Source organism: Apostichopus japonicus, chromosome 1 (genome assembly GCF_037975245.1).
Source record: "Apostichopus japonicus isolate 1M-3 chromosome 1, ASM3797524v1, whole genome shotgun sequence".
In the NCBI taxonomy this organism is placed as follows: Eukaryota; Metazoa; Echinodermata; class Holothuroidea; order Aspidochirotida; family Stichopodidae; genus Apostichopus; species Apostichopus japonicus.
Window position 1 is genome coordinate 9,771,119 of NC_092561.1, and position 25,304 is coordinate 9,796,422.

At 37.6% G+C, this 25,304-nt stretch overlaps 2 protein-coding genes across 2 annotated transcripts in view; both read left to right on the forward strand.

Moving 5' to 3' along the window:
• Window positions 1-18,707, forward strand: LOC139971950 (calcium-activated chloride channel regulator 4A-like). Its single transcript, XM_071978810.1, has 8 exons — window positions 1-876; window positions 4,124-4,433; window positions 4,805-4,937; window positions 10,991-11,159; window positions 16,326-16,455; window positions 16,797-16,906; window positions 17,815-18,042; window positions 18,522-18,707. Exons 1-8 carry the CDS (start codon window positions 619-621, stop codon window positions 18,705-18,707), a joined length of 1,524 nt encoding a protein of 507 aa, XP_071834911.1. The 5' UTR covers window positions 1-618.
• The window catches only part of LOC139966962 (calcium-activated chloride channel regulator 1-like), a 10,374-nt gene continuing 2,866 nt past the window's right edge, over window positions 17,797-25,304 (forward strand). The window contains exons 1-8 of the mRNA XM_071970484.1: window positions 17,797-18,042; window positions 18,835-19,021; window positions 19,314-19,420; window positions 19,680-19,803; window positions 20,558-20,673; window positions 22,793-23,084; window positions 24,128-24,331; window positions 24,874-25,122. Coding sequence (XP_071826585.1) covers window positions 19,382-19,420; window positions 19,680-19,803; window positions 20,558-20,673; window positions 22,793-23,084; window positions 24,128-24,331; window positions 24,874-25,122 — 1,024 coding nt within the window. The 5' untranslated portion in view covers window positions 17,797-18,042; window positions 18,835-19,021; window positions 19,314-19,381. The remainder of the gene's footprint in view (window positions 18,043-18,834; window positions 19,022-19,313; window positions 19,421-19,679; window positions 19,804-20,557; window positions 20,674-22,792; window positions 23,085-24,127; window positions 24,332-24,873; window positions 25,123-25,304) is intronic.

Below are 25,304 nucleotides of genomic sequence, written 5' to 3' on the forward strand. Positions count from 1 at the left end.
TCAACTTCGCATATAAAAACAAGAGTATTTGCCAGTCCAACCTTCAAATTATAGACCTAATTTATAATCGAAGCATGAGGCAGATTGTACCATTTCCCGTCCTTTTTTCCGAGAGAGGACCCCTATACATATAACCGTACACTGAATTCGGCTTCAATGACCCAGGGCTTACACCCTTCTCTTATGAAATCCTTCATTTGCCTCTGACCCTTCCATAAAGGTTCATAGCCATACCTACATCGGTACGAATCAGCACGAATACTATACGGCAATAGTTATATTCTACTAAGTTAACAACTGGAATCATACCTCATCTTCATTTGCCTCGAAGACTTTAATGTACACATCCACTGTGACAAGGAAAACAACATATACCAAACAAATATTGGTTGCTATTAGAGGACTAACACGTAATGTTACCACATTCGAATATTGGAATACGATCTATAAAACCTTAACTAAATAAGCCTATAGATACTAATCTAAAACTTAAAGTCATAAAACGAATACGTATAAGAAGACTATAGGTAAATATAAAACACGCCAAAGATTCACATGGTGTTCACTCGTCAGTTCAGATTTATTCATACCAGGTGTAAAACCAAAAAGTGAATTTTTATGATTCAAAACTCGCGATTCGCTGCTGTGTTAGTAATAGAGGTTATAAGGCAACCCTTAAAAAAAAATACAAGAATGGAATTTCTAAGAAAACATCTGTTTCTTGTATTCCTCTGTTTAGGATTTTTACTTTTCCATAGTTGTAATTCATTGACCAAACGTACCTCGGTCAAGTTGGAGAATAACGGATACACTGGATTGGTTATTGCGGTACACCCGTACGAAACGGAGGATCAGAATCTGATTGACGCCATTAAAGTAAGTCTGACGTAGCAACCCCGCAGTGATGTAGAAGGGAAAACCATCTTATAGAGGCAGGGAGTGAATGGAGGGGTGGGTGTGTTGGGGGGGGGAAACAACCGTCGGGATTTGCGGAACTTCCCCAGGCGAATGTTTGTTTTATATATCCTACATATACAGTGGCTCAGATGGAACACTGGAAATTTCGACATTTTTGTACTCGAAATTTCTATTGATTTGTCAATTTTTTGTCTGTCGCCAAATTTCCTTTAATTTCGCTTCAAAATCTGTCACTTTTTTCTCGGAGTCCAGCGTTGTTTTAATCAACCGTCATTTCGATTTTTTTTGTTCCGTCTTAAAACTTCGATAAAACTGGACGAATTATTTGGTAAGTGGAACTGTATAAAAAATTGATCATTTAATATTTGCCTGAGAATGTTATTGCTAATGAATAAGATTCAGTTGAATTGCTACGTTGCCGTGGATTAAACAATGGGGGGGGGGGGGCAGGAAAAACTGGTGTCCACAATGTGGAAAGGAGAGGTGTAAATGGGATGGGGATGGGTGTGTCCATTTAGCCATTATAATTACCGTCACCATCATTTTGCAATCTGCCAAATTTAGTCTTATTTATTAAATTTCAGTGTAAACAATGTGATATCAAAACATCATTTGTTGATGAAGTTAAAAAAAAAAATCGTATGTTACTAAATTCTTTTTCTTCGGAACAATAAATATTGGAAAGAGCCTATATTGTCAGACATTGCTTGGACGTCAAGTAAACGGGGAACGCAGTCTTCCTATGAAGCACATGATATGCGTTACACGCGATTTCTTCATAGCACCCGTGCAGTAAGCCTTTTACACATATTTTAGGTTAATTATTAAAAGCAGCTTGATGCTTTTTTTTATTTTATTAAATCGATCACAACAGAAAGGCACATTTAAGAGACAACAAGAAGGAATCTCAACACAAATAATTCAGATTATTTGATGAATTCAACCTTTTATTTCATCCTGTGCATCTACAATCATGCATGAATAGTGAACTACAGCCATGATGTTTTAATTGTTGTTGCCAGTTATGCATGACAGTTTGCATGAGATACATTAGGCGGCCGCAACCACATTGGTTTCATACTTTCACGGTTGAAATTTTTCAGCAAAGTAAATCTCACTTTTTACCTATAATAAAAAACACTACAATAACGATAACATAAACAAAAGGTAATTAAAAAAAAAACACGAACAAAAGGTACTATCTCTTTAAGGTGCATGCTTACGAAATTTAAATGATTTACTTTTTTAGTTTCTGAGATGCATGTACAAAAAGCATTTGGTCGACTTAGGAATTTTCACCAAACTTCCTCAACATGTAAAGATATTTGAAAGCTCCCAAAAATTAATATAATCAAATGTCTGATTGCAAAATTTGTCAAAGATATAATTCTACCCTCGTAAAATGATCTGTTCATATTCACTTTAGTTTCGATAACAAATCATCAACCCTTGAACGTTACAAGAAAAATATAATCTTCGATGTCATGTGAGCTTTGCAACTTAAAACATGCTGGTATGATTATACCTATAGTATTAAGTCAAATATATATAGATTTTGTAGATTTTGTGTTTACATGATAATACCAGAAAAACTATCATTTGGCCCCGCCAATCATCAATATTTAATTAGCAAACCCAACATGGCAGTGAAAACATAGTGATGATGGACCAACGCTCCACACCAAATATTAAGTAAATGTATTAAGGTAATATTTTGATCATGCAAATGAGAGAAATTCATCATTTGCTTTTAATTTTTTTAAATGTTTGATACTCTCTTGTCAGTATTGCTCGCATAAGAGTTTGTATCGAAATTTTGAGCCAACAGATCACAACTGCCAGTCCATAGGTTTGCCTGAATAAGAATGAGTATACCAACAAACTGAATGCCTTAGTTTAGTCTATTTTATTTCAATAACAAATTAAGTTGCCCATGCATGAAGCTTAATGCTTCATCATTTATTGTAATTCATAATAATACGGCTTTCGAAGTCAAGTGCAGTTCAAGTGAACTAAAGAGTCCCATTAATCACGCATGAACCGGGCTCTGGAACGCTATATACGCCACATAACAGCCTAAATACGGATTTGTATTGCGACAGTATGTAAAATATATGTTTAATCAATACTGGCATTGGCCTATAGCTTTATCAAATTGAAAAAAAACCCTACAAAGATGGAAACAAAACCTAACATTTATTGATTTGAAAGGACTAAGGCATTATGGTTGTTCAAACATATTCTAACCGGGGTATACAATACTAATCATGCATGTTAACTTAATATGCAAACATTGAGCCCATAGATCGTTAAAAAAGTACATTCCTGATGCACTGATTATAATATAGTGTTAAAAAATTGCATATAAAGGTCCATGCGTGTGTTGTTATGATGGTCGGGTGTACATGCAGTTTACTCTCTTACTGTATGTATGATTGCAACCGTGATGCGAAAGAAAATATTTGCTTAATTGTGAAAAAGAAATGCATTTGTTAATATAAACGGTAAACACATGCACATCTGCATAACAATGTATCTTTATTTCATAGTGAAATACAGTTTAACGCTCAGCTATTATTTTGAGGTCATTTAAATTATTTTCTTCGATAATTTTCGATACTAAAATCTCATAATAAATTGGAAGCTTGATGAATTCCTTTTCAAAATACGGATATATCTATTTCGTAATTTCTATTTCTTTTATGTTATTAAACTAATTTTGTAGAAAAAAAAAACGTATAGGGATACGGGAATGTGAGAACTCAGTGATAACATCACGTACTTGATCAGTTGATACGTACTTGATTGTTACTCAGATAGATTACGTCTTAGCTCGAGAGGTAGTTTGCTAATTGACGACCGAACGCAGAAAAGAAAAGAAAAGAAAGGAAAAATGCAAAAAAAGCTAACTCAGAAACCCACAAGTTTACAGAACCCTTGCATAATTACTTGCTTTAACATTGCCTGTGGAACTCACTTCCAGAACATGTAAAAATGTGCAATACTGTGAACGGTTTCAAATCAGCTCTCAAAACGTATCTTTTCACCAAAGCATATATGTTATAATTGTTAGTATTATGTTAAGCGCTACGAGAATTATTTCATAGTTTGTTTGGCGCTATATAAAAATTATGTATTAATCTTATTCTTCTTATTCTTATTCTTATTATTATTATTATTATTAAACCTTATATACTCCGTATAGACCATGGTGCGTGATGCGTCATCTTATCTGTACCAAGCGACCAAGAAGCGCGCATATTTTAAAAACGTCACCATCTTGATTCCTGATACCTGGCAAGACAAACCAGAATACGAATCTCCGAAGAATGCCACGTTTGAAGGTGCTGACGTCATCATTGCTCCGAGAAACCCCAGATACGTCCCTGATGCCAATGTACCACCCACACCTTACACTAAGCATTACGAGGGATGCGGAAAGCAAGCCGTGCACATACATTTGACGCAACAATTTCTACTTGAACCGTTTTCAGAGACATTATATGGGAACAGAGGTTAGTGTTGTCATTATAAATGACGTAATCAGTGCTAAATGGAACATACATAGGGAAATAAAGATTGAAGATGTTACCAAAATGTCATTTGTTTTTGAGCGGGAAAATTTGAAACAAACAATCGATATTTTGAGACAGTCATAATTATCTCGAATGTTGTCTTTATAGATTTAATTTAACTGGCCAAATATATCCACAAGGGAATTTTAAGAAGTGTTTTAATTGGGCATCTCTTTACCCATAATTAATTGTATGTTAACATTACATGTCTTGCGTATAGAGTCTGCTATATATATACTGCAGTCAAAGTTCCTCAAACACTCACCATGTTACAAATACATTTTTTTTGGTGATTTTTTTGCCATCCGTAGGGAGAGCTTTCGTCCACGAGTGGGCTCACTTACGTTGGGGACTGTTCAACGAATATTCAGATGAAATCACCGATACTGACAATGCTCAAAATTTTTACTATTCTCTTGAAGAACAAGTCTGGAAGTCTACAAGGTATAATAGAAGGCTTACAATTCATATTATGCATGTCTAACGCCCATAACCTTCCCACACCCCCAAACCACCCCACCCCAAAAAGAGGAAAACAGAATTAGGAAGAAAGATTAAGTAGGCACATGAGAAGAAAAACGAAAAATGCCACCTATTGAAAAATATTAGGTTATCGAAATATGTATGTATTTATTTTTAGGTCCTCCTGCAAGCAGGTACTCGCAAAGAAGCCATCATTGGCTTATCAAAGCCGCAAGCTGACCGAAGTCAGTCTCTTAGATTCATATTTAACGTCCATGATTATGAATTGTCAATTGTCAACAACTCTGTAACTGTACGACATACATTAATCTTGGAGTGACTCGAACTCTGGACCTTATGATTGAAAGGCACCGGCGTTAACCACTGAGCTAACACTCCTATATGCCTCTAACCTCTAAATGGTGGTACAAAGACGGGTTTGAGGGACTTCCCCCTTCTTCTCCCACATACAGAGGAAAACAAAAGGGGCAGAGGACGTGTACCACCTCACACATTCTGTTTTTTATCACGATTATGAATATAATATTGTACTGCTAACACCCAGTAAAATAAATACTATAATAAAACTTGATAAGATGTAAATACGTAAATCGTTTCAGGTAGGTATTCAAAGGAGAAAATGCCTCTTACTTGAATATGGTGTAAAGTAATCGAAGGAATCACCCCCCCCCCACTCCCTCGAGCATGTAAGGATAACATTTGACTCCACCTAATTTGATATATCTTGTACCGTATTTTCATAGTTCTTTATCACAAACATGATAATGTTATGCTAACACCCAGCACATGTGAATATTATAATACAACTGTATGATAACACGTATACAACATACAACCAGTACACTGATGTACTGCTAATTACTCAGAGAATAAATATGATTGTAATATGAATGTGAATGAAATGTACTTGAAAGGACTCATTCCCCCACCCCGTCTCCGACCTACCCCGGGACGTACAGGCTAAACACTTAGTACACTGTTATATATGTATTGTTCCGTTTCTCATATTCTGTTTGTTTCCACAAATATGATAGGCGCAGTAAATATGCTGTAATAAAAATTGATAAGACTTAATTTACATACCATCAGTAAACCCGTTCTGCTATATTTGCTCAAAGCATAAATATGAATGTGATGAAATGAATAGTTGAAGGGACTCCCCCTTCTCCAGCCCGAAGATATAGACCAAACATTTATTACATTTCATTTTATAATATATGCATTGTTCCGCTATACTCATATTCTTTTTTGTTTTTACAAGCGTGATCATGTAATGCTAAAATCCCTGCGCAGTAAATTCTGTCGTAAAACTTGATAAGACTTAACGTACAATCAGTCCATTTGTTCTGCTTATTGTTCAAAGTAGAAGTATGCGTGTAGCATGAACGTGATGTAATGTGGTTGACGGGACTCCCCTTTCTCTCCCCCTGCAACATTCTTAAAGAAACAATGCCTTTATCTAACGTGTTGACTATTGTTCGTTCCTATAGACTACGTGTCCTTTCCATTGGACACTGTATAATCTGCAAACAGAGAGTGTTATCGTGGTCAGGCCTGACCAAAGGGGTGGGGGGGGGGGGGGGTCAGAGGACCTATATTTCCCTGGGGCCCGAAACATATAAGAGAATACATATATTTTCATTTTTAAAGTAAACTTAAGGAAAAAATCAAGACTTCAATAATGGGACCCGGTTTAATTTTCCGCCGCCCCGGGATTCCGACCTAACCATCGATGCAAACCGAATTGGTCAATGATATAACAATATAATTATTATTAAAATAGCATTGTGTGTTTACGTTGTTTACTTCGTGTCAGTCTGACCAAGCTATGCATGTAATAGTCACATATAAATGGAAACCAATCAATCTAATTGAGAGTTTTCACTCACATCAATAATTTGGCTGTTTGTTATAATGCTGCGACTCACTAACTGTTAAAATCCAATACAAAACAAAATTGTCCTAGAAATTCAAATGAAATTTATGATATTGTTTTATAAACAGATTAGAAAACCTCTGACGTTATATCTGAGTTCATTATTAATGGTGTGATATTTCGGCGAAGGTGGAAGAGGGTTTATAGTAATTTGATGCTTTCGAGCACATTATAACCCTTCGGCACGGCATGATATTGAAAAACTTAAACGAAAAATATATAACTTGGGGGTAGTTCTATTATTGTTATTTTCATCTCTTTCCTACCCCGCTCATCCAGCTAACATCCACGGAGGAAAGAAAGAAACAAGAAGCAAGCAAGCAAACAAACAAACAAACAAACAACAAGCAGACTAAAAGAAACAAGCAAACAAGCAAACAAAACAAACAAACAAACAAACAAACAAAACAAACAAGCAAACAAACAAACAAACAAACAAACAAACAAAACAAACAAGCAGACAAAGAAGGAAACAAGCAAACAAGCAAAAAAATAAACAAGCAAACAAACAAACAAAACAAACAAGCAGACAAAGAAGGAAACAAGCAAACAAGCAAAAAAATAAACAAGCAAACAAACAAACAAACAAAACAAACAAGCAGACAAAGAAGGAAACAAGCAAACAAGCAAAAAAATAAACAAGCAAACAAACAAACAAACAAAACAAACAAGCAGACAAAGAAGGAAACAAGCAAACAAGCAAAAAAATAAACAAGCAAACAAACAAACAAAACAAACAAGCAGACAAAGAAGGAAACAAGCAAACAAGCAAAAAAATAAACAAGCAAACAAACAAACAAAACAAACAAGCAGACAAAGAAGGAAACAAGCAAACAAGCAAAAAAATAAACAAGCAAACAAACAAACAAACAAAACAAACAAGCAGACAAAGAAGGAAACAAGCAAACAAGCAAAAAAATAAACAAGCAAACAAACAAACAAACAAAACAAACAAGCAGACAAAGAAGGAAACAAGCAAACAAGCAAAAAAATAAACAAGCAAACAAACAAACAAACAAAACAAACAAGCAGACAAAGAAGGAAACAAGCAAACAAGCAAAAAAATAAACAAGCAAACAAACAAACAAACAAAACAAACAAGCAAACAAACAAACAAACAAAACAAACAAGCAGACAAAGAAGGAAACAAGCAAGCAAACAAAACAAAACAAACAAACAAACAAACAAACAAACAACAAGCAGACTAAAAGAAACAAGCAAACAAGCAAACAAAACAAACAAACAAACAAGCAAACAAACAAACAAACAAAACAAACAAGCAGACAAAGAAGGAAACAAGCAAACAAGCAAAAAAATAAACAAGCAAACAAACAAACAAACAAAACAAACAAGCAGACAAAGAAGGAAACAAGCAAGCAAACAAAACAAAACAAACAAGCAAACAAACAAAAAAGCAAGCAAGCAAACAAGCAGACAAAGAAAAAACAAACAAGCAAACAAAGAAGGAAACAAGAAAACAAACAAACAAACAGAAAAACAAACAAACAAACAAGCAAACAAGTTAACAAACAAACAAACAAAGAAAGAAACAAGCAAACAAGAAAAAAAACCCAAAACAGGCAAACAAACAAACAAGCAAACAAGCAAGCAAACAAACAAGCAAGCAAACAATGAAAGAAACAATCAAACAAACAAACAAAATAAACACGCAAACATGCCTTGGATTTGATCACAATTTTGAAACGTCCCATTCTACCTCTTTGTCTTCTAAACAAAATGTACGGGCAAAATAAAAACTCATTTTTCCTACTCAATTTTAACTGTAAAGACGTATATAAAAATCTCTTTAAGAGTGTCCAATATGATATCGCTCTCTTGGAATGAGTTCATTCTTTTCCTGATAGTGATATTCTTATAAGTGTATCAATTAATTGATTGATTGATTGTGTATAGAATAATAATCTCCTGATTCGCCCGAAAAAAATCACTCTTTTCTTAGAATGAAATGCAGTCCTCCAATGATTTATCAATCCGGACACTTTCAGAGAGTGAATTTCAACTCTTTGGATCTAAGAGTGTTGAAAAAGGATGAATACATTTATTTCAAAATGAATGTAAAATATCAACGTTAGGTATTACGTAGTTCCCAACTATACCCGTATCCTATACAGTGGATATAATACCTACCCTTATATACTCTGCAAAAGTTGGGCAAACATTTTACCAAACACTGGAATACGTTTGTATCCAACCGAATTTTGGAAATGGTTTGCCCAAAAGCAAGTAAAATTACGACAGTTTTACCATGGTAATTGGCAATTAACAAAATGTTATATATTGGTCAAAATTGTCTGCATTTTACCTTATTTGTTATAGAAACAACGTTACCAAAGTTTGTTTGGATATCAATACGTACCCACCAGTGTTGAGAAAATTATTTGACAGACGTTTCTAGATTGTATACCCTGAAAGAGAAAGGTTACGTGTAACGTCTGCTGAAGGGGGCTTCCCATTTTCATCCCGAAATTTCGATAAGAAATCAATGGAAACAAGAATAATAGAGATGATTGATATCATAAAGTTATCAGTCATATTTACTTTGTTCTTGACCTTCATAGATATGTACATATATACTTCAGATTTCAATACCGCAGTAAGCTGAAGGAATTTAGAAGTTCTTTCAAAAGAAGGGAGTGCTGGTATGATTTATTTAATAGTCTGTTGTCCACAAAAAAAATGCTAAACTTCAGGAGCCGTGCTTTACATGGCTCGATCAGGCTTGTACCCCTGACACTATGATATATCTAATGGTATTACATAGCTCATAATACGTGTACGCAGACACCTGTTGGGTCCTGATCAATATGATAGTTCAAATCTTGAGCTGAATATAAATTCTAACTTCAAATTTTATAGATCGTCTATATTGCATCCAAAGTTCAGTTCGAAAATTTAAGAGTGCAAGTTTTATGACTGATTGATCGATATTGAAAGGTAAATCATTTTCTTTGCCTGGAATTGTTTTCAGAGGTCATTGGTGGCCATTGGCATAGGCGTAGGAGCCTAATTTGATTGGAGGGGGGGGGGCTGTCACGACTTGCCCGAAAAATATAACCAAAATTTTTCGCGCGCTCCTCGCGCGTTCAACATCTTTAAGTGCTATCATATAGGCATTCATCGGTTATTACATCACATGCCGTTAACCGATGAATGCCTATATGACATGCACATGAAGATGTTGAACGCGCGCGGAGCGCGCGAAAAATTTTGGTCATACTTTCCGTGTTATTACCCTTCTATATTGGTTATAGTTATTGGGGAAGTCGTTACAATAATAACGATAATAAAAATATCAGTTGAATCATTGAAAAACACATTGCAAATTCTTCTTCTTTCAGTAGGTGCCCGAAAAATTCTCAACATATTGCCCGAATTTTCACCAAAAATTTTAGTTGGGGGGGGGGCTGCAGCCCCCCAGCCCCCGCCTCCTACGCCTATGGCCATTGGTCTTGCCACATCTGCCTATAAGAGGGGTGGGGAAGGGGAGGGGAGGGGAGGGGCGGGTGAGGACAAGCAAGAGGAAGAAGAGATTTGTATTCGATATTGATACTTAACCGTACAGTTCTCACGACCAAAACTTCTATTAAACATGTGGGTTGTGATTCCTTATGGTGATCCAAGCACATGTAATTTTCTCTTTAACCCCAAAACCTTAGGGCTTTGCGCAAAGTTGTGCGTCGTGGGAAGAGGCGGGGGGGGCGGTTAAAAAAGAGCTACATGGGAAATACTGATACCACACAAACACAGAGGTGTGAAGGTTTAACGTTTTGAGGATTATAGTAAGTTCATTGGTTGGTATGTATTTGGATACTCATCCTCTTCCACAGAAAACCAAATGGAACTTTTCTGCTTCGGAGGAACAACGTGCATGTTACATCTTCATCTCTGGATCAACCTTTTTTGCCTTACTCTTAGCTTTTCCCGTTAAATTATAACAATTCTCAGTGAGTTCGTGGAATAGGTATGTTAAGATTCAACAATAATGTAACTAGTAAACAAGATCGTAACGTGTCCATTAAATCTAAACATTCCTTCTTCATATTCTTTTCTTTCTTAGATGCGCCAGTGGCTATAAATCCCAAAACTTCATTTTTGACAATGGCAGGTATCGAAATTGTTACGGCGATGAACTGATAGGCTATGAAGACGGCTGTGTGAGTATACCAGACCCTATCCAGGACGAAGTTACGTCATCTATCATGTCAGGGTATACACATATCGATCAGGTACGTATGTCTCTATGCGTGTATGTATGTATGTATGTGTGTATGTATGTATGCGTGTGTGCATGTGTGGGTGTACGTGTGCAGCTGCGTGTGTGTATGTAGATCGTTATCTTTTTACTAATCCTCTTGTGCTTTTACTCGTACGCGATCTAATGGAATTGTACTCGACGTCCTTAGTTTGCACTCGACCTCTTGGATTTGTACTGGAATTGTACTCGAGCTCCTGGAATTGTACTCGACCTCGTACATTTGTACTCGACCTCCTAGATTTGTACTCGACCTCCTACATTTGTACTCGGCCTCCTAGATTTGCACTCGACCTCCTGGAATTGTGCTCGACCTCCTAGACTTGTACTCGACCTTATGGATTTGTACTCGACCTCCTAGACTTGTACTCGACCTTATGGATTTGTACTCGACCTTATGGATTTGTACTCGACCTCCTAGATTTGTACTCGACCTCCTGGATTTACTCGACCTCCTGGAATTGTACTCGACCTCCTAGATTTGTACTGGAATTGTATTCGACCTCCTGGAATTGTACTCTACCTCCTAGATTTGTACTCGACCTCCTTGATTTGTTCTCGACCTCCTAGATTTGTACTCGGCTTCCTAGATTTGCACTCGACCTCCTGGAATTGTGCTCGACCTCCTAGACTTGTACTCGACCTTATGGATTTGTACTCGACCTCCTAGATTTGTACTCGACCTTATGGATTTGTACTCTACCTTATGGATTTGTACTCGACCTCCTAGATTTGTACTCGACCTCCTGGATTTGTACTCGACCTCCTAGATTTGTACTGGAATTGTATTCGAGCTCCTGGAATTGTGCTCGACCTCCTAGATTTGTACTCGACCTCCTGGATTTGTACTCGACCTCCTGGATTTGTACTCGACCTCCTGGATTTGTACTCGACCTCCTGGATTTGTACTCGACCTCCTGGATTTGTACTCGACCTCCTGGGTTCGTACTCGACCTCCTGGGTTGTACTTGACCTCCTGGGTTTGTACTCGACCTCCTGGGTTTGTACTCGACCTCATGGATTTGTACTCGACCTCCTGGATTTGTACTCGACCGCCTAGATTTGTACTGGAATTGTATTCTACCTCCTGGAATTGTGCTCGACCTCCTAGATTTGTACTCGACCTCCTGGATTTGTACTCGACCTCCTGGGTTTGTACTCGACCTCCTGGATTTGTACTCGACCTCTTAGATTTGTACTCGACCTCCTGGGTTTGTAATCGACCTCCTGGGTTTGTACTCGACCTCCTAGATTTGTACTCGACCTCCTGGATTTGTACTCGACCTCCTGGATTTTTACTCGACCTCCTGGAATTGTGCTCGACCTCCTGGATTTGTGCACGACCTCCTGGATTTGTACTCGACCTCCTTGATTTGTACTCGACCTCCTGGGTTTGTACTCGACCTCCTGCACTCATGCTCGACCTACTGGGTTTGTACTCGACCTCTTGGATTTGTATTCCACCTTATAATCGATTTTTTTCTAAGCTAATAAGCTAGTGCAAAATAACATATGCATGTGTACTCGTAGCAAGAGTCTTGAATTCGTAGCAACATCATGGTGGTGGTGGGTTGGGGGGGGGGCATTGTAATCGTATACGTAGCAAGGAATATTTGTAATCACGGTGCTCGGTACTCATTCTTTAGTACTCGTTTGCATCCAGCTCATACAACTCATGAAGAATCGCTATAGGGTTTTTCCACCGTCGCTTTGGAAGAATATCAAAGAATGCCAACGTTTTCTGAACATGACATCACAGCCATGAGGCAATATGATAGTGCTTTAAGTTGTTAATATGTTTCTTTCCTCTCCATTTACTCATTTCTGTCCTATTCCTTTATCATGAAAGCCATTTTCCCAGTATATATATAATCACTGAAGTTTAATACCACGACATTACATTTACCAACAGGAAAGTTTACTTTCTCTATCACGTGGACCAAAAAAGCAAAAAAAATAAGCTAACAAATGGAAAATAAAGAAATTCATACCTCATGAAAAGTGTGACATCATGGAAAAAAAAAATGAGCAGCGAGTATTCAGCCATGAGGTTTATCGTTCGTGATGTTACACACAACATGTACAGGGCCTGCTTGTTTTATGTTACATTTAACATCGTATTGACTATTACGTAATCCATTCCAGCCAGTCATCCTGTCCTATTTTGCTTTTGTATTTTATGTTAATTGTAAATATCTCGTACGTCCGTCATCTTTGTTTGTTGTATTAGAACCTTGGGCGTGTTTGGGTGATGGGGGGGGGGGTATTGAGGCTGAAGGGGTGGGGTAGGGGCGGCTGAAGGGGTGGGGTGGGTATGCGTAGCGTAAGGTTGCACGGTTGGTAAAGAATATTGTTCTTGTTTTTATAACCGAACAGTAGACAGCACACCAACCTTGAAACTGATACTGTGTAGTATCTTTTCCCTTTCCCAAGGGTCTCTGGATACTTACTTGACACGGCTACAGTCTCTATGTAAGCGGACTGGGGATTGATAATGGATCAAGTTGTTTATGTGCCCAGGTTTAATCTTTCAATGTAGCCCTCTACACAAAAGTATACATTTTCGGAATTTCCGACTCGGAATATGTCATTGTAAACACAACACAAGAAAACACACAGGACAACAAAAGTTTCGTGACCTCATCTTGGTGATAACATGGTAGCTGTTTGGTTGTGTGTGGGATGGGTTGAGAAGATATCAGTACAGTAAACATACTTTACTTGTTGTGCTTATGCAGGTTCAAAATCTTTGATGCTCGTGTATCCCCATTTAAAAATAAAAATAAAGCGCCCTTCATTAGATCCAATTTTAATTTAAAAATGCAAGCGTGTGTGATAGTAGAGGGCAGTATGTTTAAATAGCTTTGATATGGTATTGGCTAAATCCTCTTATCGGTTTAAGTATCTATGAAGAACTTTAGCAATTATTCTTAGAATATTTCTGAGCCTTCTAAGAATGCCTTCCAGCTCTGCTATTACTCCAACTAAGACGATAGCTGTTGGTATGCCTGTGTGTATCGGATTTTACCGGCTATACATTAACATTGTACGGTGACTAAAATCATATATAGGCGTACACATGTTGGTAGTATACGTAAGGTAGGCCAGTAACATAAACCAGTCCTGCGTGGCATACGCTGCGTAAATAATACATACAACACAGTTATTGTAAATCAGTACCGCAAAACACTTTATCATGTTCTATAGGTAGCTGCTTGAGTTCTAGTTTTAATATCCACAATCTATGTCTCATCACATTCTCTCATATTGCAGTTACGGTACTGTATATTTTGAACCATATGTAACTGTTTCCAACCATATGTAACTGTTCCTAGCCACATGTCATGTAACTGTTTCCAGTCATATGTAACTGTTTCCAGCCATAGGTACTGTTTCCAGCTATATGTAACTGTATCCAACCATGTGTAACTGTTTCCAAACACATGTAATTGTTTACAACCACATTTAACTGTTTCCAGCCATATGTAACTGTTTACAGCCATATGTAACTGTTTCCAACCATATGTAACTGTTTCCAGTCTTATATAACTGTATCCAACCATGTGTAACTGTTTGCAACCACATGTAACTGTTTCCAACCATATATAACTGTATCCAACCACGTGTAACTGTTTCCAACCATATGTAACTGTTTACCATATGTAACTGTTTCCAACCATATGTAACCGTTTCCAACCATATGTATCTGTTTCCAACCATATGTAACTGTTTCGAACCACATGTAACTGTTTCCAACCATATGTAACTGTTTCCAGCCTTATATAACTGTATCCAACCATGTGTAACTGTTTCCAACCACATGTAACTGTTTCCAACCATATATAGCTGTATTCAACCACGTGTAACTGTTTCGAACCACATGTAACTGTTTCCAACCATATGTAACCGTTTCCAACCATATGTATCTGTTTCCAACCATATGTAACTGTTTCCAACCATTTGTAACTGTTTCCAACCATATGTAACTGTTTCCAACCATATGTGACTGTTTCCAACCATATGTAACTGTTTCCAACCATATGTAACTGTTTCCAGCCATATGTAACTGTTTCCAGCCATATGTAACTGTTTCCAACCATATGCAACTGTTTCCAGCCATATGTAACTGTATCCAACCATGTGTAACTGTTTCGAACCAAATGTAATTGTTTCTAACCACATTTAACTGTTTCCAGCCATATGTAACTGTTTACAGCCATATGTAACTGTTTCCAACCATATGTAACTGTTTCCAGCCTTATATAACTGTATCCAACCATGTGTAACTGTTTCCAACCGCACTTAACTGTTTCCAACCATATGTAACTGTCTCCAACCACGTGTAACTGTTTCCAACCATATGTAACTGTTTCCAACCATATGTAAATGTTTACCATATGTAACTGTTTCCAACCATATGTAACTGTTTCCAACCATATGTAATTCTGTTTCCAACCATAATATAACTGTTTCCAACCATATGTATCTGTTTCCAACCATATGTAACTGTTTCCAGCCATATGCAACTGTTTCCAGCCATATGTGACTGTTTCCAACGATATGTAATTCTGTTTCAAGCCATATGTAACTGTATCCAACCATGTGTAACTGTTTCGAACCACATGTAACTGTTTCTAACCACATGTAACTGTTTCCAGCCATATGTAGCGGTTTCCAGCCATATGTGACTGTTTCCAACCATATGTAATTCTGTTTCAAGCCATATGTAACTGTTTCTAACCACATGTAACTGTTTCCAGCCTTATGTAATTGTTTACAACTATATGTAACTGTTTCCTTCTCAAAACATTACAAGGATAGCTGGTAGAAATATCAGCCTCAACAGTTATTTAAAAATGAACTCAGTATAGATTCTTATATTCAAATTAGGCTAGGCTATGTTTACCTACTTTGAAAGTGTAGTATAGTCTTATTATCAGTGTTGGCATTTGTTTCAAATGACTAATTGCTTTTGCAAAAATTATGACCATCCAGTCTCTTATGACATTCATGCAAACAACCAAACAAGCAATAATTTGTGTTCAAGCATGTTAAATACAAAGGTAAAACACTTTTTTTGTATTACCTATGATATTTGACGTATTCTTCTTTTTGTTTCATTTGTAATATATTTTTTAAGATTGTCGATTTTTGTGATGAAGATGTCGCTAGGTCAGAACGACACGATCGGGAGGCTCCGAACAAACACAATCGACTTTGTGATTCCAGAAGTAATTGGGAAATTATGCGAGAGCATCCCGATTTTAATGGTAAGGGTAAATGATCTCATCTAGAGAGGGGGGAGGGGGTTAAAATTTAAAACTCTACTCCACCCCAAAATAAATGAAAAGAAAGTAAAAACAGAGAGAAATAGACATAAATACTCAAAATCATCCTTCTTTGTGAAAGAGATTTTATCTATAGACACGCTAAAACGGAAAGAACCCACATGGCATGACATACTTCATCTGACTCCACAAAACAAAGCAAAACCAGTTAAAATCTTCTCATCTTTTGAAAATATGTTATGAAACTAGTTATTTTATTCCATTATATAGTTTCTCTACCTTTTCTTAGCGATAACACTGTTACTGTTTCCTCGACATTTAAGGTAATGCTAACCCACCACGAGTCATATCTGACGTGATCCCAACCATCAGGGTTGTCAGGACTAAACCAGTACGAGTGGTACTAGTTCTGGATACATCGGGTAGTATGAAGGTAAGTTAATACCACTTCTATTTTCCGATAAAACTCTTCTCGTTTTAATGATATTGCAGAAGTTCAATATTTTCAAATATTTTGGTGCATTATACAAAATTAAGAACAAAATGAGGTTCTTAAATCAAATTTTGACGGAGGCTTTAATGAAGAATGACGTATCAAGTTATATATTCAAAATAAAACTTATATAGGTAAATGGAAAACAATATGACCCTTAAAATATTTGATTTGCTAATGATATCAATCACATTTGATATGCGGAACAGTGGTACTTATTCTGGAAAGTCACGATCTTTCATATCGATGCAACAAGTTATTTGTTCACGCTAGTTATGTTCAAATCTATGTGAGTGGACAGATACACGAAGTGGCTGAGGACAAGAAACTGTTACAATGAACTAGCATACCGCCACCATATTTGACATAGTTTGTAAAGCGCCATTCACTTCTTAATCCGTAATGGTATCCTATCATATTTGTATTATGAAATTTACCAAACATTTGTACTGATTTTAGCTCATCAAAAAGCAGCAACATACGTTTTCACCAGGACGGTGTAAGAAGATTCAATCTGGCCGACGGAGGTTGGGCGGGGTGGTGGGGGGGGGGAGTGGTGGTCAGAGGGAACACAGATTTCGAGGGGAATTGGGTCATGCAACAGTGATTTTATGGGCAAAACCACAAAGTTACCTCGAAATTTCCCACAAAAATGGAGCCTATTTTCACATTCCGTACTAAAAATTTCACGAATACTTTCCGAGCATAACGACGCTTTTTAAGTAACAATAGGACATGTGCCCTCGGTTTCTATCCGGGTCCGCCGCCCTTGGTATTGACATTTTGTAGAGACTGCTCTGGACGTTTCATTATTATACTCAAATCTCTTTCTATAACTAAATCGACAGGATTTGAATCGGATTTCAAAACTGGCCTCATCTGCTCGAACCTTCATAAGCTCAGTCGCTATCGACGGTAGTTACGTAGGGATTGTCACCTTCTCCTCATACGGTAGAAATATCAAGAGTTTGACCCTGATTGACTCGGATGAAACACGACGGCAACTGGCGGAGCTGATACCGACGACGGCGAGTGGGGGAACGTGCATAGGATGTGGGCTAGAAATCGCACTACAGGTACACTCGACGAAAATGCATTTTCATTATTTGTTGATATGTATATGTATATATATATACATGTGTGCGCAGTTTGCCCAATGCTAGGTCACATGTCAGTTTCGCAATTTTGACACCGCAGTTCTCAATGAAGCTATCAATATAAACCACGATTTCAAGTACTGGAGGATTGGGTGACCCACCATTATTGCATTATTCATGGGACTGACTTATTATATACAAACCTAGTTAGCTAGACATCCCATGTTGCATATAACTGATTTTTACTTAAACATGGTTTTGAATAATGATAATAATAATGAATAATGATAATAATAAAAAAATTGATAGTGATGACGATGACGCCGAATTGACGATGAACGATGACGGAGGCAACAATGAGGATGACGATGACAATGAAACAATGAGGATGACGATGACGATAACGATGACGATGAGGAAGGCAACAATGAGGATGACGATGACAATGAAACAATGAGGATGACGATGACGATAACGATGACGATGAGGAAGGCAACAATGAGGATGACGATGACAATGACGATGACGAAGGCAACAATGAGGATGACGATGACAATGACGATGACGAAGGCAACAATGAGGATGACAATGACAATGACGATGACGATGACGAAGGCAAAAATGAGGATGACGGAGGGCATTAATGAGAATGACGATAACAATGACACAACGAGGATGACGATGACAATGACGAAGGCAACAATTGGGATGAAGATGACGATGCAATATACGAAGATAAAAATAATACTAATCATAATTTTGTATGTCTAGATTTTATCCGAGGAGGGAAATTCCCCAGCTGGTGCGAGAGTACTTCTAATTACTGACGGCCAGGACAACGACCCTCCGTTGACAGAACCTTACAAAGACATATATGTGGCAAATAATGTTGTCATTGATGCAGTGGCCTTTAGTAACACCGCTGAGGAAAATTTAATCGATCTCCAAGAGGCAACAGGTTAGCTTAAGACAGTCGCCTGTTATTTGTCAGTAAAAGAATGTTAATGAGATAATCACCGATACAATTGATATCTTTTTAAGTTATTACTACGCATACTTATCTTTATTTCTGCAAAAGAAAAACAAAAAACAAAAAAGGCTATAACTGGTTCTCTCTGTATGAATCATCACTTGAGACTTTGCTGGCCTCAAAATGTGATATAGCTAAAACAAAGAATACAAGAGTAGAAGTTCTTGATTCAATAAATATGCTTTTTAAAGTAATTTCCTGATGTTTCCCAATTTTTCAGGTGGCAGGTTTTATCTTCAAACCGATGATCCTGGTTCTACAGGCCTACACGAGGCGTTTCTAGCAACCATGCAATCTGGAGTTAAAGAATACGATCGCCGAATAGAGGTTAGTTTGGAGTTAGTCCCCGTATTTACAGATGACAAAGTTCACATGAAGAGAAGTAGGAGGTTTATGTTGTAAAAACAACACTTCTGTTCAGTCTAATACCGTGGAAGTCCTTCTCAACAAATATTTCTTTCTAACCAGGAGTTTAAAATTTTAGGAAAAGCTTTAACTGCAGTATCATAATATCATTTTCTTTTTAATATTTAAGAAATTGTTACCTTTGAAAAAAATGGTCACTTTCGAATTGTAATTCTTTCAGCTCTTTGCGGACTCAGCTGTATACGGAGTTAGTGAATCGAAACGTCATGGAGTCTACCTAGATCCAACTGTCGGTGTCAAAACCTCATTTGACTTTTCTTACCTGGTTGAAACCGCATTTTCTGGTTTGTATCCATGCTTATTTCTTCGTAACATTTGTACATATTTACTTGTAAGAGTTTCGTTCGCTGATAAAAAGTTTGTCAAAGCAGTGTGAGACGATATTATGAAATCATCAAATGTAAATAACATATCATAATAACATAAACATTTTCAATAAATTTAAAGGTCATCAGTATTGTCCTCAAATATGCTAGATAGTCAAATCATGGTCACTGATGCTTAAATTTCAACAAGATCTGTTTTAAGTCTAATTCCCTTGACAGGCAGATTTGTGGGAGGGCGCCCTCAGCTAGTGTTATACTTCGACGATTATTTATTTCAAGACCGAACGTCTTGACCAAGACTACACCAAACCACCTCGAAATAGAACCAAACAAAGTGAATCGTTAATAATTGATCAATTATTTTAGCACTTTATTGTCGCCCTCAAAGCGTTAAATGACTAACTACATCCTGAACCTCTGAACCCTCCTCTATGTCCAATTAAAAAAAAAAACAATATGGAGGATCAGAGCCTCGAGGAAAAGATCATTGAAAACTTCTAGCCAATTTGACCGTGCTCATGTTTTTGGTCAACATACTGTCGACCTTTAAACGACATGCCATTCAAGAAATATTTTTGCTGCGTCTCCTAGGAAATCCTGAAGTTAAAATTGCCACAATGTCATTTTCGAGACACAATATAAGTCAGCCGTAAAAGTTCTCGAAATCCATTGTATAGAACAAATATTTAGTTTTTTGTTGTTTTCTCACCAGCAATCGACGTCATTATTAAGTCACCATCTGGAAGGGTTTTCACCAATGACTCATACGAAGGATACGGCGTGGATTTAACATTTAAAGTTGTATCGGTGAAGTTTGAGTTCGCAGAGGTGAGATGTAAAAAACTGACCCAATATTATTTCTGTGGCGTAAGAGGTTACAAAATTGCGCAGTTTCTACTTATAGTTTCTACTTTCTGCACGATAAGTGCAATGTCTCATAAATTGCTAAGACCTCAGACATGTTAGTACCGATACACTATCCTAATGGATGATTGCTGTTGAGAGTGCAAATTGAATGATTTCAACTCCTGACTGTCAAAAGCTTGGTGACCTTTTGCTTGAATCGCGTCCCATATGTCTTATACATATTTGTTAAAGGAATAACGAAGGCAGGAATCAAAGGCAGTTTATATTATTCAGTCACCTCAAAACTATCTAATATTCGATTTCTGAGTAAACCGCTTTCTGTTGGACTGAATACGCTCGCTTTGAAAAGGCCTAACCACAATGCACAATAAGCCACCATTTATTATCCAATTCGCCTGAAATTCCATATTGATGACGTCAGTGAGGATCAACTCTCGTAACAAAGTCTTTTACCGTGTGGTAAAGACTCTCCGTGGAAAATATTTAGCTGTTGTTGCTAGGGCTAGAACTTTTGAAGGGCTTTCAAGTTCCTATAAGCACAACGCAGTTTAAAATATTTAAAGATGCACCTGAAGGTCATAGTAACGATAAAATCAAGTGTTCTCTTTTTAAATAATTCGTTAAAAGGATGGCGTAGTCTACGCTAAACGAGCACACTTAAGCTAGGCCTAGTGTATGCTAAAGTAACAGTAACAATGTAGGCTGACTGTAACGTTAAGCATACAGTATTCCTTGCAAGACTTAGGCTTACTTCGTATCCAATTCAAATGGAATGTTCCTTGCGTGGCCACGGATGTCGTTCCTCATCACTAAGGTATAGCTCTTAGTACCGCTTTATTTTGGCAAACGGTTTCAAAGTCTGTATTTACTGTTAAACAGCCTTCTGGGGATAAAAGAAGCTTCGCAAAGTTATCCACTTCGTGGCAACAAACACACTCCACCTCCGTATAGGTATCCGTATATCATACTGTTCCCTGTTTACCTTTATGTTTTCCCTTGCCTGTAATTCCTCTGCTGTGATAATCGGATCAAAATCACAAGGCTGCCGCCTTGTTGAGAAATTCTAATGGAATTGTTGTTTACTGACTGTGCATTAGTACAGCACTTGTACGGAGAAAGCGCTAATACTCGATTGAGTTGTTCCTCCGTGACGTCTTCAAGGTGGAATTTGCGTAATGAATGGCGGCTTACCGTGCATTATGGTTAGGCCTTAGAAGACAATTTTCAAAGCGAGCGTATACAGTCCAACAGAAAGCGGTTAATTTTAAATCGAATATTAGATAGTTTTGAGGTTACTGAAAAATATAAATTGTCTTTGATCCCTGCCTTCGTTATTCTTTTAACGCAAGGAGCATCAGGATCATGTTTTTCCCGAAGAGGAAATAAAGGCTGAACCCGGATGCATCCACATTTGAGAACGAAAGGGGGCTCAACGACAAACACAGAACATTTACACAATCACCAAAAGGTCATAATGATTGCTAGCAATTCACTGACATGAGGGCTTGCAGTTCTGTGTGCTCGTATATGTGTAACTTCTGAAGTGACAAGGCCAAGTAACATGAGATCTCAGGTAACTTGATCCCCTGGGCGTCCCACACTTCAGTCTTGATCGCCCTGAGAGGGGGAGAGATCTGGATCCTCTCCTAAAGGGAGATCACGATTGCGGGGTCTGATCTTGAATATGCGAGCGTCCACCCTAGGATCCGGATCGGCTTTGCGGTGTAAGATCCTCCTTGCGTTCTCAAATGTGAACAACGCTGTAGGTTGGGAAGCGTGGCTGTAGAGAGTGAAAGTTGCTTTGGTGTATGCCACACACTTTTCATTATGTTACTGCACGTGAAACACCTTTTGGACGGGAGTTGGGTGGCTGAATAGATGGACAGTGGCCTTCATAAGACATAAGTAGGTTCATTTGAAAGGGAATAATAACACATGTATTACACATGCACACATGCAAACTGAAAGGGTAGAATGGCCGGCCTCTCCGGCTACGAGATGACTAAGACCCCGTAGAAAGCTCGCTGGTTTGATGTGACCATTCCATCTTGACGGTGCCGTTGTTTATATCCTTCTGCAGACTGGATTTTGGTCCTATGAAGTATTCAACCGTCATACTTCCGAACACGAGGTTTTCGTTTCCATATCAACCTACGCCTCCCAAGAGGGTGTCGACCCTATCATAGCAACGTCCGAGCTAAGTGGCTCAATCACAGATTTCGCTAACGGACAACCATTGATCGCTTTTTCCGAAGTTCGCCAAGGATTCAACCCCGTCATCAGAGCTAACGTAACTGCTACGATTGAAAGACCTGATGCCAACGGAAATCGCTATGAATCCATTATGCTACAATTATTGGATAACGGTGCTGGTAAGCGAACCATAAATGAAAACAAAGTACATGCTGGAAACAAACAAGTGTAACATAAATCAACACATCAACTCTCTAAATAAAAAAGTGATTTGATTACTGTAAAATCACCGTATATCATTCTATGTTTTCTTTTCTAAACGTTGTTTTAAGTTGAGAGTAGGAAAGCATCATAACTTTACTTAATGGGAGGGTGGAGCCGTCATAAGACATATGGTGGAGAGGAGGGAGTAGGGGGTAGGGGGTGGCAGCAGCACACACACAAATGGTTCGAAAGGAGTATATCTTGTTTGTTTTTTTGATCGGATGACCACAACTCACCATTTCTCTCTAATTGAGCTTTAGTTGAGTTTAGTATGGTAAAAGACGAGCCAAAAAGCACTTTTCACTTTTTGTGTGAGAACGAAGGCATTACTTTATAAAAGGGAAGATGTTGTGATATACCACCTTAACGAAATGACCTTTACGTATACGTAACGACGCCGGATCACTGTTCAATTAAGGCCCCAATATGCATTCTATTATAAACACTAACTATCTGATCCCGAGTCTAGTATTATTGTATTGTACATAGTCACACATTTATGACGATGTACTCCCCCCCCCCAAAAAAAAAAAACAACTTTTGGCCCCTCGCAGACATCAAGCGAATCAGAAATTGAAACCAAAAGAAAGTGGTCCCGTTCTTTGTTATTGCTTTGGTCGAGATGAAAACATGATTCCCATTAATGTTTTCATCTCTATGATTTGAAAGTAGATCGTATTGATTAATTGATTATTTACTTTACAAAAAGAAGAATATTGTTTAAACCATCGATATTAAATGAATACTGGGACTTTACATTAGTAATTACCGTTAAATAAGTCACAGAAATCGGCAGAAGAGGAACACGTCATCAAATGTTTAACTCGGATAATCTCTTGAAAGACACAACTTACATCGTTTCACGAAAGATATACTCGTGAGAATTGAAAATGTTTATTGAATAGCCAGTCTATAGATATGTTCAAGTAATATACATAACTTATCATTGCATTTGCAGGAGCCGATGTAGTTAAGGATGACGGGATATATTCTCGATATTTTACGGAATTTACCGGCGTCGGTTATTACGGTATTAAAATTAATATTAATAACGACGATGGGACCGCCATCATTCTCAATAATGGAGATTTATTGTCGTTTTCTCGTGCTCTGAGCTATGTAGAACCCGAAGAACTTTTAGAGGGGAACATTCCAAAGATTGGTAAGGCTCTTTGCAAAACCAAAAAAAAGCAATTGTAATTTAAAGAGACCGATAACACACACAAATATAATGTATGTATGTATTTTAGATCCTCCTGCAAGCAGGAACTCACGAAGAAGCCATGCATCATTGGCTTATGAAAGCCGCAAGCTGACTGAAGTCAGTCTCTTAGATTCATATTCATAATGCTAGTTCATTGCGTTAATTGCGTTGGAGAATTTTGTAGAACCCAAAGAACTTTTAGAACGGAACATTCCAAAGATTGACAAGGCACTTTGCTAAACCTCGAAGCAGTTATAATTTGTATGTTTAATAACACAAACAAAAAATAATGCCAGTTTATTGCGTTAATGTTGGAGAATTTTGGCAACAACGTCAAATTACGCAGTATTGTAATATATTACATTCTCTATCTGATTTCTGCTTCTAAACGTGCACAAAGATATACCTGGTTCTAAGTTTTAACTGACAATACAGCGTAACACACTAAACAGGTTGGGAATCATAGACGACACCTATTCTGCCTATTGTAATATCAACAGGTGACTCAAATGTGTATCTACCTGGTATGCCGGTGCCAGAGACAAAAGGTGAAGTAGCCCCTCCATTTACCCGAGGGATCTCAGGCGGGTCTAGCAGGGTACCTGAAACACCAGCCGGTTGGGAGCCCGGTGATGACATCATTGCTCCCAGTAAGATAGTAGATCTACTGGTGACGTCATCCTCATACAATAACGGAACTGTCACTCTGGAATTTACGTCACCAGGAGACGATCTTGATCGAGGAAACGGTAGGCATTTTAATACATTGTATGTAGCAGGGTGGTCCTCAGGGATGTTAACAGCAATGTTGAAGTGGGTCGTCCATGAGAAAACACATAGTGTCACATATATAGTCCATTAAAGTAACACCATACTTGTAAACAATTTATGAAACAGAAACAATTAAAAGTTTATAGATTCATGTATCTCT

Excerpts from the sequence above, each read along its gene's own strand:
- LOC139971950 (XM_071978810.1), top strand. The coding sequence starts at position 619 with ATGATTCAAAACTCGCGATTCGCTGCTGTGTTAGTAATAGAGGTTATA. Across the intron at positions 16,907-17,814 it reads ATACATCGGGTAGTATGAAG|GATTTGAATCGGATTTCAAA; the intron begins GTAAGTTAATAC and ends CTAAATCGACAG. Across the intron at positions 18,043-18,521 it reads GGCTAGAAATCGCACTACAG|GATGACGATGACGATAACGA; the intron begins GTACACTCGACG and ends TGAAACAATGAG.